Source organism: Daucus carota, chromosome 5 (genome assembly GCF_001625215.2).
Source record: "Daucus carota subsp. sativus chromosome 5, DH1 v3.0, whole genome shotgun sequence".
In the NCBI taxonomy this organism is placed as follows: domain Eukaryota; kingdom Viridiplantae; phylum Streptophyta; class Magnoliopsida; order Apiales; family Apiaceae; genus Daucus; species Daucus carota.
The window spans coordinates 3,843,953-3,861,306 of record NC_030385.2 but is presented as its reverse complement, the minus strand read 5'-3'; the positions used below and the strand labels follow the sequence as shown (position 1 = coordinate 3,861,306).

The following is a 17,354-nucleotide window of genomic DNA, read 5'->3' as shown; positions in this document are numbered from 1 at the left end:
CAAAAAAGTTTTAATATGGAGCTACTGTGTCCGTATTGATAAGGTGGGATGATGACATGTGAAAGGCAATAAGCTAGTCAAAAGTGAATTATGGTGGTACTACACTTCTTTAAGCTTTTAAGCTTTTTCTTTTTCCTTTACTCAGATCTCGACCAGATATTTAATAAATAAAATGTTATGATTCTCATTACATGTATATTAAGATTTATAAAAATGGTTTACAATGAATACAGATGTTGGGTCATTGACATCAAATGTAAGAGAAAACAATACAACCTACAACTATATCTTCTGCAGGCCACCAGGCACAAACAGTACATCAAGTTTTCCAAGAACAAGGGCTTCAATGATACATATACACACAAAAAGAAGCATTACCATGCTATTTAATTGGTACATCAACAGTCTAGCGATATACGATTACACACTCTGGTGGTTCGACAGCTATGGTATATACTAGGTATAGAATGCAGTAATGTATGCACTCAGAGGGAGGAGCTCGGTAATGAACTCATTGAAATGATATTATCATGATCTTTATGCACCAATAACTTCTCCAGTTTTGCCTTTGAGAACAATCCCGACAGAAAGTTGGCTGATGACCAGGAATCGTCCTGCCTGCCAAGCAACTCCAAAGTGCCGTATGCATCACCTTCGGTAGTCATACTGCCTTCACTTGCAAGCCTCTTGGTCTTGTCTGGCTTTAAGTGGGCTCCACAAGGACAAGTTGCTATCTTTTTATAGCATGGTTTGTGAAAAACTACCTTACAGGATCTGCACCTTTCAACCTCTCCTTCCTGTTATTAGATGCTACCGATCAAAAACCATGGTAACTAGATAGCAATTTGCAGGACTAACCAACCTTTTAATCTGGGAAAACTGTTCTAATAGGGATGACTCAACTTTTTATGTACATTCGTGCAAATAGCTTACATGATACTGTAGTTTACTGGTTGTTCTCAATCTATGTAACATTAGTAATGGCATCTAACGTTCTTTATGCAAGCTGAAATTTAACCAAGTTTCAGGAAATTCAGCGAAAGCTACAATCGAGGTGTCATCATTTGTTTCTAATATACTAGTAATACTTCGATAATTTACTAGGACTTGGGCCACTTCGCAAACAAAGAAGTGAGAGGGGGCATCAACAATTTACGGAGCACCATTTTCTTCACACCAATAAACAATCAAAGTGATTTTGTACATGTACTTCCATAAGGTCATACTTTCAACTAGTAAAACAGTTGATGATTAAAGAGAATCTCTATCAGACCACAAATTTGATGTCAAGACCCACCTGAAACTAAAATGCACAAGGTTACGTAGCTTACCTGGAAAGGGAAAATGAGAGAAGATGGATCCTCACAGGCTTGTCGAGCATTACACGGGAAACCCACATCACAACATACAAGACATTGTTCTGTGATATGTTCCAGGATTTTCTTTGAAACAGTTTCTACCATCACCGGAAGCGCTGGACACAGAATTTAAGATTAAAGAGTACATCAAGAGAAGAGGTGAAAAGATGAAAAAGACCATGACTGTTCAAGAAGCTTGTAACAGACAAACAATAAAGGCTGTTCATGATTCCTTCGAATGCTGGAAATAAAGTGTTCATGGCAAGACAGTGAGATCTATTAATGTGAGCAGGATGGCGTGGCAAACAGATGTCATGCTTAAATGAAGCTAGAAGTGTCAAATAACTATAAGACATTAACTACAGTATCCAAACTCAACTGTCTTCCCCAAGTAGCTAACATGCTACAACTTTACACCAATATCACCTGTATCACATGTTCACTGCTTATGTAAATTTTCTTTATTATTACAGATAAGAAATTAATCTCAAGGAAATATTGTATGTAGAACTACATATGACTGAACCTAAACTTCTTAGTTATTTCTACAAAATAAGGTATGCTGAATATAATACTATCACCATAGCATTTCTTCCAAACAACATACCAAAAAAATAATAGAATACATAATAATATATAATAATATATAATAATAATAACAATAGTAAACTTCTAGTAAAATTGCTAACCTGCAAAAACACCTTTCGAAAGATCAATTAGATCTCTAAGTGCAAAGAAATCATTGCTTTCAAGAAGGTACCTCCGAGATCCAAGCCCTATGAATATGGTTCTGCGGAAAGGGCATCTAATATATGGCAGCATAGCTCCTATTCTTTTCCTAACATTAGTAACTAGTTGAAGCGCAGGAACTTTTGAGAAAAGAAGAGGATTAACGGCGCTGACGCACAACATGGGCTGGTAAGAAGGCAGATTAAGAAAATTTAATCCAAGAATGTCGGCTTACCGAAATATTTCTAAGACACGCACACACAAACACATAACTACACCCGCACATACAAGGATAAGGGATCAAATAAAATTCAAAATGAAATCATTCCAAACTATGTGCTTTCCCAAATTGTCTCATAATAAGGAAAATTTAATTGATAAGATAAATTATATGCCGCATGCTTCAATTTACCTGGTCGTGGATAGAATCAAGATAATGCTTAGCCAGTTGAGAAACTGGATATTGAGTGAAATCCCAGGAATGCAAAACTCTGGCTGGCAAAACAGCAGTTTCATTTGTGTGGCAAGCACCACAATATAACTGACCGCTGTACTCACAAAGACGAGGCTTGCCCCATCCAAGAGTCTGTACTAAATCCAGTATGCGAGTTTTTCCATCATCAAAATGTTTGTGGCATCCCCAACATGTGTAATGTTGTTCTTCTAAAATCTGTCTCTTAGATTTGTTTGGCCAGATTTTAACAACAAGGGATATAGTTGTGCCAAAGGCAGATATGTTTCCCGCACCATCTCCAGTAGGGGCTGTTGACTGAAGCATTTCACTACCAGATGCCAGAAAACAGGGATCATCCTTTGGTGGGGACAAAAACCAAATCAGGGGACCTGAATGACTAGATGAGAATTGCGAATCAATAAGGGATTGCAAACAGTTTTTGATAAGAACACTTCTCTCTTCAATGACAGCTGGAGAAGCATTACCAAAAAACTTTCTAGACTCTCGTTCTACAGAGGACCAAGGAGAAGGAAGAATCCAGCCTTGTTCCGCAGATAATGTCTTCAACCGGCGATGTAAAGTACAAAAATCACGGTATCGTCTTTCCACTTCCCACACATCCTCTCCACTCCACACTTGTAACTTATAAACAGTGTATTCCTTCACTCCAACTAGTCTTTCGCTCAGTGAAACGTTCCCTTTCTTTTGCCTTGCACCAACTACATCCACCTTATCAATTCTCACAGGGCGGTTCATTAGTAAATAAGCATTTTCAGAACTTGAAGTCGAAGCTGTAGACCCACCATCTCTTAATGGCATACTTATCTGGGACAGAGATGACCTGTTACTCTGTACAAATCTAGCCCCGTGAGGTTCATTAAAATCCAGTAATATATCTTCCATCTCATGGACGATCTCATCATAATATTCATTTATTTTATGAGTTCCTGCCTGCAAGAGATGACAAAACTAAATATTATCACCAAAAGCATCATAAAACAGACAAGTCGTATCAGAATTGGATACAATCTCAAGAGAAAAACATGAAACATAGAAAAAATCCAGCTAAGACAATTACAATCTGCACAGACCATGCCAAGTTCAATGAGTGTTATTTATATGTATATACATCTAAATATTCATCCACTCATTTTCTTTGGATATATATACCATATAAAGTTCACACATTCACTCTTATATATTGAGTATTTATGTAGTCAACTTGATGTATCAGAAAAGTTTATCTAGGGCAGTAATTATAGATAATTCAACCACTTAAAGAAAGATAATAACAGTTTGCTGACCTCAACTGGCGCAGGGTGATTAGAAGCAGGAAATTCCTTGGTTGTCCTATTTTCAATAATTTGTGCCTGCAATGAATTTGATACCTGGTCTTCAAGGGATTCTTTCACCATAACTTCTGAAACTTCCTTTAAAGTGGAATGAAGATGGCTAAGTGATTCGTTAGAAGGAGAATCCAACTGCTGTTTCGTTTTCTCATAATTGATACTTTTCGAGGAATGAACAATTCTATGTTTATCTTTGGTACTTGTACACGAATGTCCATCTTTTGTTTTATTTTCACCAATATTTGAACCTGCTTTTATATCTAGATCTTCTACTAGCAAATCATGTTCCTTTACATATACATTTCTCTCAGAGCACTGCTGAGGCAAGTCTGCTGGCTGGCTAATTTTGGATATATATTTTTCTGCGCTCATATAATCTTCCCCTGCATCACCAAACTCCAAAAGACCGTCAGTAGAACAAGTTCCCATATCCAAAGTTAATTCATTCACATCTTGTACTTGACTGCCATTACGAAGAATGTTTTCTGCACCTTCTTGTTGCACTGGCAAACATATATTTTGTAACCCCACGTTAGATGCAGAAGTTGAATGTAGATTATCTGCATCACTTCCACCATTTATTTGTTTCTGAACCCATAAGTCATCCTGTGCCATTGATGTTATAGGATTCGCACAAGTTTCCTGCATAAAATCATCCCAGTCATCTGAACCAAATGCCACAGAAGAGTTCATAAGCAACGCATTTTCTTCCCTTCTAACTTTATCTTCGGAATAACCTATGTTTCTTTTATCATAAAGATTTATCTGCTTCTCATCACCTGTACCATAGCCAAATGATGAATCCTCGCCTTCTGAATATTCATACCTGGACGAGGCTTCGCCCTCATCCGAGCATCTCCCACCATCTATCATGTTACATCCCATATCAGTTCCTGTATTTACTAAACAACCGTCAACTCGTTCAGTACTTGGGGAACAATGTGAATCACCACTAAGCATAGCAACTCCACTTGTTGACACAATCTCCTGGTCAACTTCTGCACTTTCTTTCTGCAGCTTACCATCATAATCATCACTACTTTGCATCACCCTCGATGTAGCACAATCCCATTTCAAAACACGCCCACCACCATCCTCGTCATAAAGCCCGTCATCCAGAGCAGTACTCAAGTCAGGAATCCCTCCTACTCTACTCTGCTCACCAAAATCCATACAGCCCGAAAAATCATCATGTCGATTCACTTCTCCATCACTCCTCACGAACCCTTGTCCAAATCCTAAACCATTCCTTCTCTCCAAACCAATATCCGTTCCACTCGATTCAATTCTTCTACCAAATTCCGGTACCTTCTTATCATCAATTTTCCTCTCAAAACTCCCTCCCAAACTAAACCCATCCAAACTCCTAAAAGACCCAAACTCCGACTCAGCCTCACGAAAAGGCCCAACCGAGCTACACATACTGGGGGTCCCCATCACCGAATTGGCACTACAATACCTATCAAACTCTGACTCCCCACACGACGAGTACCTCGACGAAACAGGCGAAAGATTAACACTTTCATCAAACTGTTGACCTTGCCATGGCAAAAACCCACCAACAACATGATCTGATGATTTCTCACCATCCCCATTTTTCATTTGATCATAAAGATTAAATCTTTACAATTGTGAAACAAGATTGATCTCAATTAAACTAATTACAAGCAAATTGATCACACACTAGTTGTTAAGTCGTGCAAGTATCAAACATATGTGTGTAATTGAACTAGGGTTGTAAGAAATTACATTAAACAAGTGAATTGAAAAATGGGTGAGGTGAGTTAAGAGGAGGGCTGACCTTAAAATTTAAGATTGGGTGCGTGCGTGCTTGTTGTAAACTTGTAATGGAGAGAGCTTGGGAAATCTGCGGAGTGGAATTCTATGTTCGCATCTCTATCTCGTCTCATGTTTTATATCATGTCCTGAGTAGTCATTTCCATAGATAACTCGGATAATCCTGCGAGGGTGATCACGGTGAGGGTATTGCGGTTTTTGGTTAAAACCGCAGATTAAAATTCTCAAAACCATGAAAAGTTAAAAACACATAAACTATATTGTGAAAAGGCGGTGCGGTTTATATATTTAAACAATTGTTAAAATTAAATTATAAAATTTGTCTATAATCAATATTTTTACTTTAAAAATCTGAATATATTATCACAATACATCTGAAATTTTTAGGTTGATGAAATTTCATAACAGACAATTATAATCCAGTGAGCACAAAGCTATATATTTTACTTTAAATGTGTCAGTTTTTCAAGGAGAATTATGTATGTTATTCTCTTATTGATCAAGTTAGACAAAAGACACAGTTCCAAACTTCCAATTCAAATTTGAGGGGCTTGATATAAAAATAAAACTGCTAAGATTGATACATAATAAATTAGCGGAATAATGCATATATAATGTAATATTTATAATATTTTTTATATAAATGTATTAAATGTGGTGCGGTGCGGTTTTAACCGCATTTTGTGATATTAAAACCGTAACCCGCACCGCGGCTTGCGGTTTGACAAAATTTCGAACCGCAATTGCACCACAACAATTAAAACCTCTACTTTTATTGAATTTGCATTTTACGAGCTATGAGCTAGTTTTATAAAATAAATAATTTATTTATGCAAAAATAAGGTAAGACAATAAAAATAATAAAAATACAAAGAGATTATGGTAACAAAAATTTTAACCGAAAAATAAGTTGAGATTACAAAATGCACAAAATTATGAAATTTAGACCACAAACAGTCCAAAAAAAAAAAATACTATTTGAACTAAAGTTTAGGATTTGAAACGGTCATCTTATCAAATTATATATGTTTCGAATATAAACTGTCAGAAAATATTATAAATACTATTTGATCAAAATTATGGATTTGAAACTCTCTAGTTAGATAGGTTTAGATTACACACAGTCAAAAAAATTATAAATGCTATTCGGTCAAAATTGAAAATTTGAAACTATCATCTAATTGATATATGAAAACTAAAATCTTTTCTATTAGTTTTGACATGAATATATATCTATTGTCATCTCATAAAATTGCATATAAAGAAACTAACAGGATGGGTCCGATTAAGATTTAAAAGATTTTTTGTCATTCATGAAATGTGAGTGTTTCAACTGAAATTGTTTATAATTCATTAAATATTGGGATATTTAATTGAAATTTTAAATTATGCTGCAAAATCTGCTGGTATTCAATCAAGATTTTAAATTATGCTTAAAAATTCGATGATATTTAATTGAGGATTGTTTAAAATTCATTAAAATCTAAGGCTATTCAAATATTTATGGATTATTTTTAATTTTATAAAATAATAAATTTTACGGCATTGTTCATTGTAATTTTAAGTTTTTTGAAATCCCATCAAAATTCATGAAATTTTGAAATATTGTAAACAAATCCTAAAAGAATCCATACCAACTCTGTGACATGATATGACATTTTACGAAGAATTTATGTAAAATCAAAATCATTACAATGACTCTGTTAAAATCTTAATCGAATACAGCCGGTAAATTTCTTATCCATTTGTTTAACATGAACAGGCAGATCCTGTGGAGACCACTGCAGACCCTCCCGAGTCCTGTCTGCTCAAATAACTGTTTTTGACCCTTTCTCTTTCTTTCTCTTCTGACTCAAACACCTCTTTTAACCCTCTGAAAATACCCGGATTCTCTCATTTATTAACACCCTTCAATCACCTATACACACACAACACAAACATATAGACACAACAGAATGGCCTTGCTCCAATGCCCACTCCACCCTTCTGCTTATACCCCCCTCAAGTATCCAAGATTGCAGCTTCCCAATTGTTTGCTGTCTGTGTCGAATAGTTTTGCACAAGTGAAAAAGTCAAAGTCTTTGGTTTTCAATCAGGCTAGTAATATTGGTAGTGATAATTCTAGCTCCTCTCCTGTGTCTTTTAGTGAGGTGAGCTACCCATTTCTTGTTTTTCTTGGAATCTTAATGATTTTTTTTTTTTAAAAATGATGGTAATTTAAAGATTGGATTTTTATCCTGTCAAAAAAAAGATTGGATTTTTACCCTGTCAAAAAAAAAAGGTTGGAGGTTTATGTAATTTTGTGTTTTTTTTTTTTGAAGAAATGTAATTTTGTGTTTATGTTTATGTTTTTGTTATGTTGTTAATTAATTAATGATTGTAAATATAAAGATTAGACTTTTATGTAATGTTTGTGTTTGTGTTCTTAATTTTTTTGTGTAGTTGATTGAAACATTGATTGCTGGTGTGGATTTATCGGAATCTGAAGCGGAGTCTTCTCTTGATTTTCTGCTGAATGATGCTAATGAGGCGTTGATCAGTGCTTTTCTTGTTCTTTTGAGAGCCAAAGGAGAGACATATGAAGAAGTATTGACCCTTTTCATTGTATTTGTATGTTTGTGGTGTGGAGGTTGTGTGATATGTTGTGTTTGGTGTAATTAATAGGTATGGAAGAGTGTTCATGATTTTTTTATTTATTTTGTTTTTTAATTGATGTAGGTGGTTGGGCTGGCAAGGGCAATGATTAAGCATTGCCTGAAGGTTGAAGGTTTGAGTGATGGGGTTGACATAGTTGGGACAGGCGGGGATGGTGCAAATACTGTCAATATATCGACAGGTGCTTCAATACTTACTGCAGCTTGCGGTGCAAAAGTTGCAAAGGTAGGGGTATTTTATGTTTTATTTGATATTTATGCTTTATTTTTGATGATTTAAAGAAGTTCTCTGAGTAATGGAATTGTAAAGTGCTTATTTTGCACACATGACTTTTATTTCAGCAAGGGAATAGATCGAGCTCTTCTGCTTGTGGAAGTGCAGATGTACTGGAAGAATTAGGGGTTGTAATAGACTTGGAACCTGAGGTTGGTAAATTTCCTGAAATTGATTAGATTTTTTAAATCATCGTTATTAATTTTTTTTGCTTGCTGGTCTGACGTAGCCTCTTTTTTGAAACTGTGCTACATTAAATTTTTGCCATAAGCAAATCCGTATTTGTATATCTACCGTGCATTCCTATATGCTTTCTGAGGAAAATTAGAGACTTTTTAAATTATCAGAGACATTAAAGTTTATCTTCTCGCCTAATCTCTGTGAGTTCGAATATCTTACAAACTTGGCATATGTAACAGAGCATATATATAGATACAGTAGAACTGAAGCTTTTAACATTCCTAGCACTTGCTGAACATGTATTTATCGTTTTGTTTTGATTGGTAAATGTTCCATGCCAACAATTGTCTGTCACTATTTTTTGGATATTATATTGTTGTTTCGATACAACTTTCTCCAACTATCTGTCTCTCACAGAATATTTTTAGCAGATAGCTAAAAGCTTAATGTATAGATGCATACATATCATTTGTACAAGCATGTCCCTAGTGGTCTTTTGAGTTATTAGGCTCTTATAAACGAAGCCATTATGGTTCGTTGAGTATTCTGCTTTCACAGTTTGTTAGCACTAACAAGTGGATAGTGGAGGTACACAGATATCTGTATAGTAAAACGAGGCATCCATAGTGAAGTCCCAAACTTTTACAGTGAAATGGGCATACAGTTTTATTTTGGTTTTACCTTTTATATAATGTTAATAAGTTTTTATTTCCGGTGGGAGTAGGGAGTGAGAAGATGTGTGAATGAAGCTGGAATTGGTTTCATGATGTCTCCAATTTACCATCCAGCAATGAAGATTGTTAGACCTGTGAGGAGCAAGCTGAAAGTGAAGACTGTATTCAACATCCTGGGACCAATGTTAAATCCTGCACGAGTACCTTTTGCAGTTGTTGGAGTATACAAGGAAGAGCTTGTAAGTGTTCTTTCACCTGGTTTCTCTTCATGTTATTTTCCATTACATTGACCATTAAAAGAAAAATAGTGCTGATATCGATCTAAAACAAGCATTTGCATTCATTACACGTGTATATCCTCGCTAAAAAATATTTGGAGGTTATGATTTATGTTGGTTTATTCATGTTAGGCTCTTGTCTTGTTTCTCTCTTGTTTTGACAGGTCATGAAAATGGCAAAAGCACTTCAAAGTTTTGGTATGAAAAGAGCATTAGTTGTCCACTCAGAGGGCCTAGATGAAATGAGTCCTCTTGGTATGGTGCTCTTCTAGACAGGATAATATGTACATGTTTTTCTATTGAAATATGGACGCTGTCTTGTTCAATTTTCGATCATCATATACCTCTTAGTCATGGATGTGCTCAGAGTTTCTGATATTTCGCATACCCTCTTTGAAATTTCAGGGCCTGGGCTAGTTCTCGATGTCACCTCAGATAAGATTGAGAAGTTTCTGTTTGACCCATGTAATTTCCTTACTTCAATCTTGATAAGTTTCAAAAAATCAGTTTGTTAGTTTTCAGGTGGTCAACTACAGTCCTTTGTGGGGTTTAGTATTACTTATATTTGTGTAAGACAAGAGAGAATCACGGTGGTGGTTGAAGTCAAATTTCCTACATTTCTTTTACTTGCTCCTAAATCTAGATTTTTTAATATTGTAAATATATTTTCACGTGTTATTTCGTAGAACTTGTTCTGAAGTATTAGAATTTGGCAGTGGACTTTGGGATGCCTCGCTGTACACTGGATAGTTTGCGAGGTGGAGGACCAGAATACAATGCAGAGATTTTAAGGAGAGTTCTATCTGGTGAAAAGGGCTCGATAGCTGATGCATTTGTAAGTATCGCCAAATAAACAAGCTTCTTCATTTTGATGGAGAAAAAACACTAACAATAATATTGCTGTGTTTTCCCTCTGGTTTCACATAATAGGCACTTTACTCTAAGCAACACATACAATAATTACTTGCCGATTTGAATTTAAAGATTCTTCTGGAGTTCTGGTATATATAAGGATATTTGGGAAAACAAATATGGGGACATAAGTCAAATAAAAATCAAAATTCCCATCTAAAACATCTATCAGATAATTTTTTTCTGATTTTACAGCATCTTTTAATCATTACATTTCCACAATTCCATGGACTTCGTTTTTGTTTTGAGTTATTGCCTTGTTCATTGGCAAATCTGACTCTTGGCGTGAGAAACTATTATTGTTAATAAGCGCACAAACAAAGATGTTAATAATCTTTATTTCTTCCTGAATTTGAATTCTATTAATCTGCTTGACAATTATGCAGGTGCTTAATGCAGCAGCAGCGCTCTTGGTCAGTGGACATGTCAAGTCTCTGGCTGCTGGGGTGGATCTTGCTCGTGAAACACAATTATCAGGCAGGGCTGTAAAAACTTTAGATTCATGGATAGCTGTCTCGAAGGTAATTGATCTATTGCTTCAATTGGTCGATACTGTATATACTCCCAACACTCACTCAACCTCTCTGTATCAATATTTCAGAAGGCCAAAGAAGCAGCTTCTGAGTACTGCCTGTCTACTTGAGTATTACTTGTGCAAAGGCAGAATGAAAGCATTGAATATATACCGGAGAATATCTCCTTTACAAGAAATTGAGCTAATAATAAACGTGGAGGTTAATGTGTTTCTAGGGCAAGATGGAGAAGTGATCTTTTTATTTCATTTTATATCCGGAATTCAAATTTGTTAGAAACCAATTTTCATGATAGTTGGAATTTTAATCTCCATAAGTTGCGATATACTGTTACCTGGCTTGTATGTCAGTATGTATAATGTTGCCATATATCAAAGAAACTCATTATATGCAGATATGCTTTTCACATGTTCAATACAGTCGACAGATAATAATGTATTGAGCAGAATTATGTAGTTTTCATAGTTGCAACTCTATCCAAAATCAAAGTGAGAGTCTCTTTTTGTCTCACTTTGATGCAAAATAGACTGTTAATCTTCTTATAATCTTTTTGGTCTTAATTGCGGGTCTCTGATCTTATAGAACATATGGTTTGGTCTTGACACACGAATGTTGCAGTATATTACCTGTGTTTTTCTTCCTGCCAGAAGGTATGAACTCCAGATTTTTTATTATTGCATTATATTACCTGCTTTTACGGTGTTACGGTGTCTTCCATTGAAAAAACCAACTATGTTGAATTTTTCACTTACCGGCAGCATTTTTCTGCCAGTGAATTGTTTATTTCTCGCCCTCGATATTTTAATTTCGCCGACTCAACCCTCCAAATTTCACAAATGTTTTTTTAACCCTTATACTGGTATGAATGAAAAATATGGTATATAATGGATGAACAATCATGATATTTCACACGTGAATGCTAAAGGCTATTAAATATTGAGGGCTGAAAAAAACATTTAATGTATTCTAATGTATTGTTTAGAGATTAAAAGAACGAGATGTATACTTTAGGGGTTAAAAAGAACGACCAAACTTTACCTTCAATAGTAAATTATTAAGTTTACCCTCCGTCATATACTGTTTTTTGACTTCATACCGGTATTGAGGGCTAAAAGAAACATTTATAGAAACTTGCAGGGTTGAATCGGCCGAGTTAAAACATCGAAGCCGCAATCGAAGCCGCATCGGTGTATACTCCAAACATTTAGGGTTAAAAGGTCATTAGTCTAATTTGTAAATGCAGGTGATGTTACGGTGTCTTTCATCGAAAAAACAATTATTCTAGAATTTTTATCTTTCGGCGACATTTTTCTGCCGATAATATGCTGCTAATAATAATGAATTGTTCTCGACCTTCACCCATAACAGATTTATTAAAGTTATCAGTAATCCATAGACGATAGTTGTATGTTGCAATGCCAAAGCAATCTTCTACATTATACTAATTTTGTTCATCATCAAATTTTACACCTAAGGAGTAAATCATATATTCCAGAGATGAGTGAGAAGACAAATTAAATATATCACTCTCGAATAAATATTTTGTAGACAAATTTACACCGAAGCCTAGCTTCTGATTCTTCTTTGTAAAATGTAACTTCTCTGGTATGACTTGCACATCGAGATGTTCAGGAGCATCCACTGTTACCTGATATACTGCATCGTTTTTATTGCAGACATTTTTAACAGTTGTTGTTACTTCCCTATCTACATTTCAATTCTGCATTTGCATTGTTCGGACAAGGAAAAGATAGTATCAGTGGTAGAAGTATCATAAAGTAGCCCCAGGCCGCGTAGGCGTGTGCCTGGAGTGCCGGATCATGGGATAGGCATATATGCTAACAATCAGGTGTCTTATTCCTCGTATTCAAAAACAATCATTGTGCGAATATATTTTACCATCAACATGTCTCGCAGAGGACCACACCCTAGGGTCACGAAGGTCATCAACCTGGATTCACTTGCTAGCGGAGCTGGAATTAAATGTGTTTGGGTTAATCTATATTACGGCTTATCAGGTATTTTACCGTCTTTTGACCGATTAATTCCGTCTTTGACCAAGTTTTTAGAAAAGACGGTTTTTTCAACGATTAACGCTTAATCGTGACAGTGGCCGACTGAACAGCGATTAATCGGCGATTAATCCGACTTTTAGAACACTGCTCATGAGGAATAAGTGATGGTTTCTCATATATTATTTAATAATAATGTTTTAAAATTTTTCATGTAATTACTTAAGTAAATTGGGTTGTAAATTACTGAATTACAGGTTCATTTTATATCAACTGTGACACAATTACAGGTTTATACAAAATTTATGAACTCAAGTCGCAAATGCAAAATCTGCTAGAACTTCATCGAATCCCTGCATGTCCAGGGGTAACTGGAAGTAGATTGATTAATGTAATAATTATAATTATCATCCAAAATATAAATCCACACATAGAGGATGGGTACATCATTTGTAATGGTTTTGTTTATTATCAAGTTACAGATAGGAGGGATGTTCCAGATCATCTAATGGACCTTTCCGTTAGGCTCAGAGCAAAAGGACTACGCACTCTGTACTTGCCATTGCTCCAAGTGATCCAACCAAATATATCACTGTCGAATGAATATTTTGTCGAAAATTTCACATCATAACTCAGCTTCTGATACTCCTGTGTAAAATGTAAAGTCTCTGGTATGACTTGCACATTGAGATGTTCAGGTGCATCAACTGTTACTTCATATACTGCCTCGTCTTCATCACCAACATTTTTAACAGTTCTTGTTACTTTCCTCTCTGTGTTTTTCTTAAAATTCGCGATGGCTATTGATGGATAATTCATGTTGGAGATTAATGCTGTATTTGCATTCTTCGGACAAGAAAATCCCTCTGGAATAGTCTTTGCAATAAGCTTGATTGTTGACAGATTATATCCATAATTGCAAAGGAAAAAATAGTAATCAGTCATAGACGTCTCGTAAACTAGCCCTGGATCCATGACTTGTCCTATGTTCACATGCCCTGCCCCAAAATCATATGGTGTAGCTACTTGTGATCCTGGAAATTTCAAGATTGGAGATCCATCGCTACACGTTTGGACAGCTGTAAGTAATTGTACAATTGTTAGATTTTCTATCAAATACTATCATTTTTCTATTGAGAAATTAAAATATATTTATGTGTGAGAAATTGACCTGTAGTCATAATAGCAGATCTGATGGCTGAATGATCCCAAGTGGGATGTTGGGACTTGATCAGGGCAGCTACTGCAGCAATGTGAGGGGTTGCCATTGAGGTTCCAGAGACTACGACGTAATCTGGTGGAGCCTGTCCTGGGATTCCAAATTCTGTGCTTGCTCTAGTCCATGCCGCTATAATATTCACTCCTGGTGCCGTAATATCTGGCTGTAAAAGTACAGACCAACATGTTTGAAATGTTATTCCAATACCCACAAGGACCCTATTTTACAGAAAACAAACTCAGTAATACTAGCAGTAGCAGAGAAATATTTTGCTCTATGCATATATATAATTGTAAATTAGAGAGATTTAATGTGCTTGCCTTGAGAAGGTTATGCGTAAAAAACGACGGGCCTCTGGATGAGAAATAAGCAACAGCAGGTGCTGGCTTGAAGCCTATAGATGTTGCAGACCTTCCAATAGTCGCAGTTGGATTCCTTGAAATTATATCCGATTAGTTAGGATCAAGATCATTTTCAATGTAATCGTCAAATTATTGTAGTTACCTATTTGATTTTATATAAGAGAGAACTGCATTCCCATCCTTGGAACTGATAAACGTTCGAGGAAACGTTTTATTCTCATATAGAAGGTCGATACTTTGAATTTTGAAATCATCGTCAACCATAATCGCTCCAAGCGCACCTTTATTTATCATATCCTCAATCCTATCAAAAGGGTCGTCGCCTATCTCGTTGAAACATAGAATTATATGTCCTTTGACCTTGCTTGAATCTATTGAACCTGGTTGACAGTTTCTGAACACATCCCACATGTTTTTTAAGTTGCAAAAAAATTGGTGCATATGTGCACATTGTATGCACAATAGTTTACTTACCTTGCTAATCTGTCGGTGATGTTATGAGATCGAATCTTGGCTGAGACCCCGTCTATTAGTGGATATATCGGAGAGGCACTTAAACTAGAGAACTGAAAGCCTCCACCCTGAGAAGAGAGATTTCTCTACATGAGTTGATTATCCTTCCAATAAAAACTAAAATTCTTACTGTGAAGCTAAACAAATAGCATAATTGCATTTCATTATTGCAAGTCCAATATGCATAATGATTTTTACCTTGATAACTTGATTAGTACCCAACACCACATTAGCATAGATATGTCTGTCAATAGTTGAAGCAGCAACGGTAGTCATCCATGGTACATAATTTGAGACACTTGATAACTGAGGTCCCGAGTTTCCACCCGCAAAAACAACCATAATTCCATGCTCAACCGCATGAAATGCACCAACTGCTAGCAAATCTTTTGATATATCAGTTGTTATAAAGGCTGGCTTGCCTATGGATAAGGACAGTATATCAACTCCGTCATGAATTGCTGTATCCATCGCTGCTAGGATTGCTGATTCGTCACAGCCTCCTAAATAACATGCTTTGTACATTGCAATTCTTGATTTTGGAGAACCACCAACGGCTGTTCCACCAGCTAAGCCGTAATATGAAACTCCAGGCACTGGTGCTCCTGCAGCTGTTGATGAAGTGTGGCTGCCATGCCCCGCAAAGTCTCTACTTGTTTTATTGATTGACATGAAATATCTTGCACCAATTAATTTCCTAACAGAAACAGCATTTTAATGAATGTTTCCAGTCAAAATACGCATACATAATAATTTAGGATAAAACATGAAAGGATCTCAGAATTCTAATACATTGAGCATACCTGTTGCAGCTAGAAGCGCGAAAATCTTCTGTTTCCTGACAAGTTCCTTTCCACCGTTTAGGGATCGGGCCCATACCTTTATCATTAAAGCTCCTAGATTCTGGCCAAATTCCTGATAATCCCCTCAAAAGAATTTGATTAATTTCTACCATGATACTATAACAGAATACATAGATTACATTGTTTTGGCTAGATAAATTACATTATTTGTTTGCACAGAAATGAAATTTTATAGATACTCGCCTGAATCTACCAAACCTATGATAGTTTCAGCTCCATGCACCTTGGACCTGTGGAACTCTGTTTCCGGGATAGGATTATCCAGGTAATGTTGAAGTTTGAGAAAAGACCACGACCTTGTTGTACTTAGTTTTATCATTTTATCACGAGAAACAGACACAACTCCTGGTTCTTGAGCTATTAAATCTGCTTCGTCTTTAGACATATGAGCGGCAAATCCTGTGAAGCCATGCTTGTATACCTGTACCACCGCATCTCTGTTGCAACAAGAAAACAGAGATTAATAATTAGAAGAGGGCTCATTGTATTAGAGTTCAGGAACAATGTTGTACATACTAATATTGACCTTTTTAAGAATGAGTTCATAATTTGGGCTTGATCATCTCTTAAAGTACCAGGAGTCGACGAGCCTTTGCCTCCCATGTAAACAATATAAACTCCAGGTTCTTCTGATTGATCTTCAGAAGCTGCATTTGCAAGCGAGATGAATACTAGTAAAAGAACGACAAAGATAGAAAGCCGTGCCATTGTCAGTTATAATCTGGAACTATATTAGTGATATGGTGAAGAAACTCTGCAATTCTCAAGTTTATATAGCCTAAAAGATTTGTTTATTTCGGAAATATCCTCTACTGCAATGTGTTTCATCCTTCTTTAAGTTTCTAACCATTCAAAGGGGTCTGATGTTAATCTGGTAACCTTCTTCTTCAGCTCATTTCTTCACAATTTCTTTTTAAAAAAAATCTTCATTATTTTTTCAGAATTTTTAGTAATTTCAATCTTGCACGCATTGTGAAAATACTACATATGTGAGAAAGCAAAAACTACACTCTTTACCATTAAGCATTTTTATAATATGATTCGAGATCGTAATGCCCAGAGGACTTGCTAAATATGACAGAAAGTTCCTAGTACTTTTGCTAAATCTTCAGTTCAGCCCAAAAAATTCTTATGAAAATTTTTAAGAATTGAGTATTGTACTGACCTTTCTTGTCAGTTATCCACTTTCTTCA

General features: G+C 35.8%; 3 protein-coding genes across 3 annotated transcripts; 1 reads left to right on the top strand and 2 right to left on the bottom strand.

Moving 5' to 3' along the window:
* Window positions 1-159: 159 nt before the first annotated feature.
* On the bottom strand, window positions 160-5,837 carry LOC108222878 (uncharacterized). Its single transcript, XM_017396837.2, has 5 exons — window positions 3,846-5,837; window positions 2,500-3,492; window positions 2,048-2,273; window positions 1,332-1,474; window positions 160-797 (listed from the first exon to the last, which is right to left on the bottom strand). Exons 1-5 carry the CDS (start codon window positions 5,490-5,492, stop codon window positions 486-488), a joined length of 3,321 nt encoding a protein of 1,106 aa, XP_017252326.1. The 5' UTR covers window positions 5,493-5,837; the 3' UTR covers window positions 160-485.
* Window positions 5,838-7,453: 1,616 nt separating this feature from the next.
* On the top strand, window positions 7,454-11,585 carry LOC108222879 (anthranilate phosphoribosyltransferase, chloroplastic). Its single transcript, XM_017396838.2, has 10 exons — window positions 7,454-7,837; window positions 8,130-8,273; window positions 8,406-8,567; window positions 8,684-8,767; window positions 9,520-9,708; window positions 9,912-10,002; window positions 10,153-10,212; window positions 10,464-10,582; window positions 11,046-11,180; window positions 11,261-11,585. The coding sequence occupies exons 1-10, from the start codon at window positions 7,643-7,645 to the stop codon at window positions 11,300-11,302; spliced, it is 1,221 nt and encodes a 406-aa protein (XP_017252327.1). The 5' UTR covers window positions 7,454-7,642; the 3' UTR covers window positions 11,303-11,585.
* A 1,960-nt stretch (window positions 11,586-13,545) lies between these two features.
* LOC108222670 (CO(2)-response secreted protease) lies at window positions 13,546-16,956 on the bottom strand. The gene is made up of 9 exons (XM_017396555.2): window positions 16,688-16,956; window positions 16,345-16,598; window positions 16,102-16,213; window positions 15,497-15,995; window positions 15,260-15,366; window positions 14,928-15,179; window positions 14,744-14,858; window positions 14,376-14,586; window positions 13,546-14,283 (listed from the first exon to the last, which is right to left on the bottom strand). The coding sequence occupies exons 1-9, from the start codon at window positions 16,867-16,869 to the stop codon at window positions 13,706-13,708; spliced, it is 2,310 nt and encodes a 769-aa protein (XP_017252044.1). The 5' UTR covers window positions 16,870-16,956; the 3' UTR covers window positions 13,546-13,705.
* Between the last annotated feature and the right edge of the window lie 398 nt (window positions 16,957-17,354).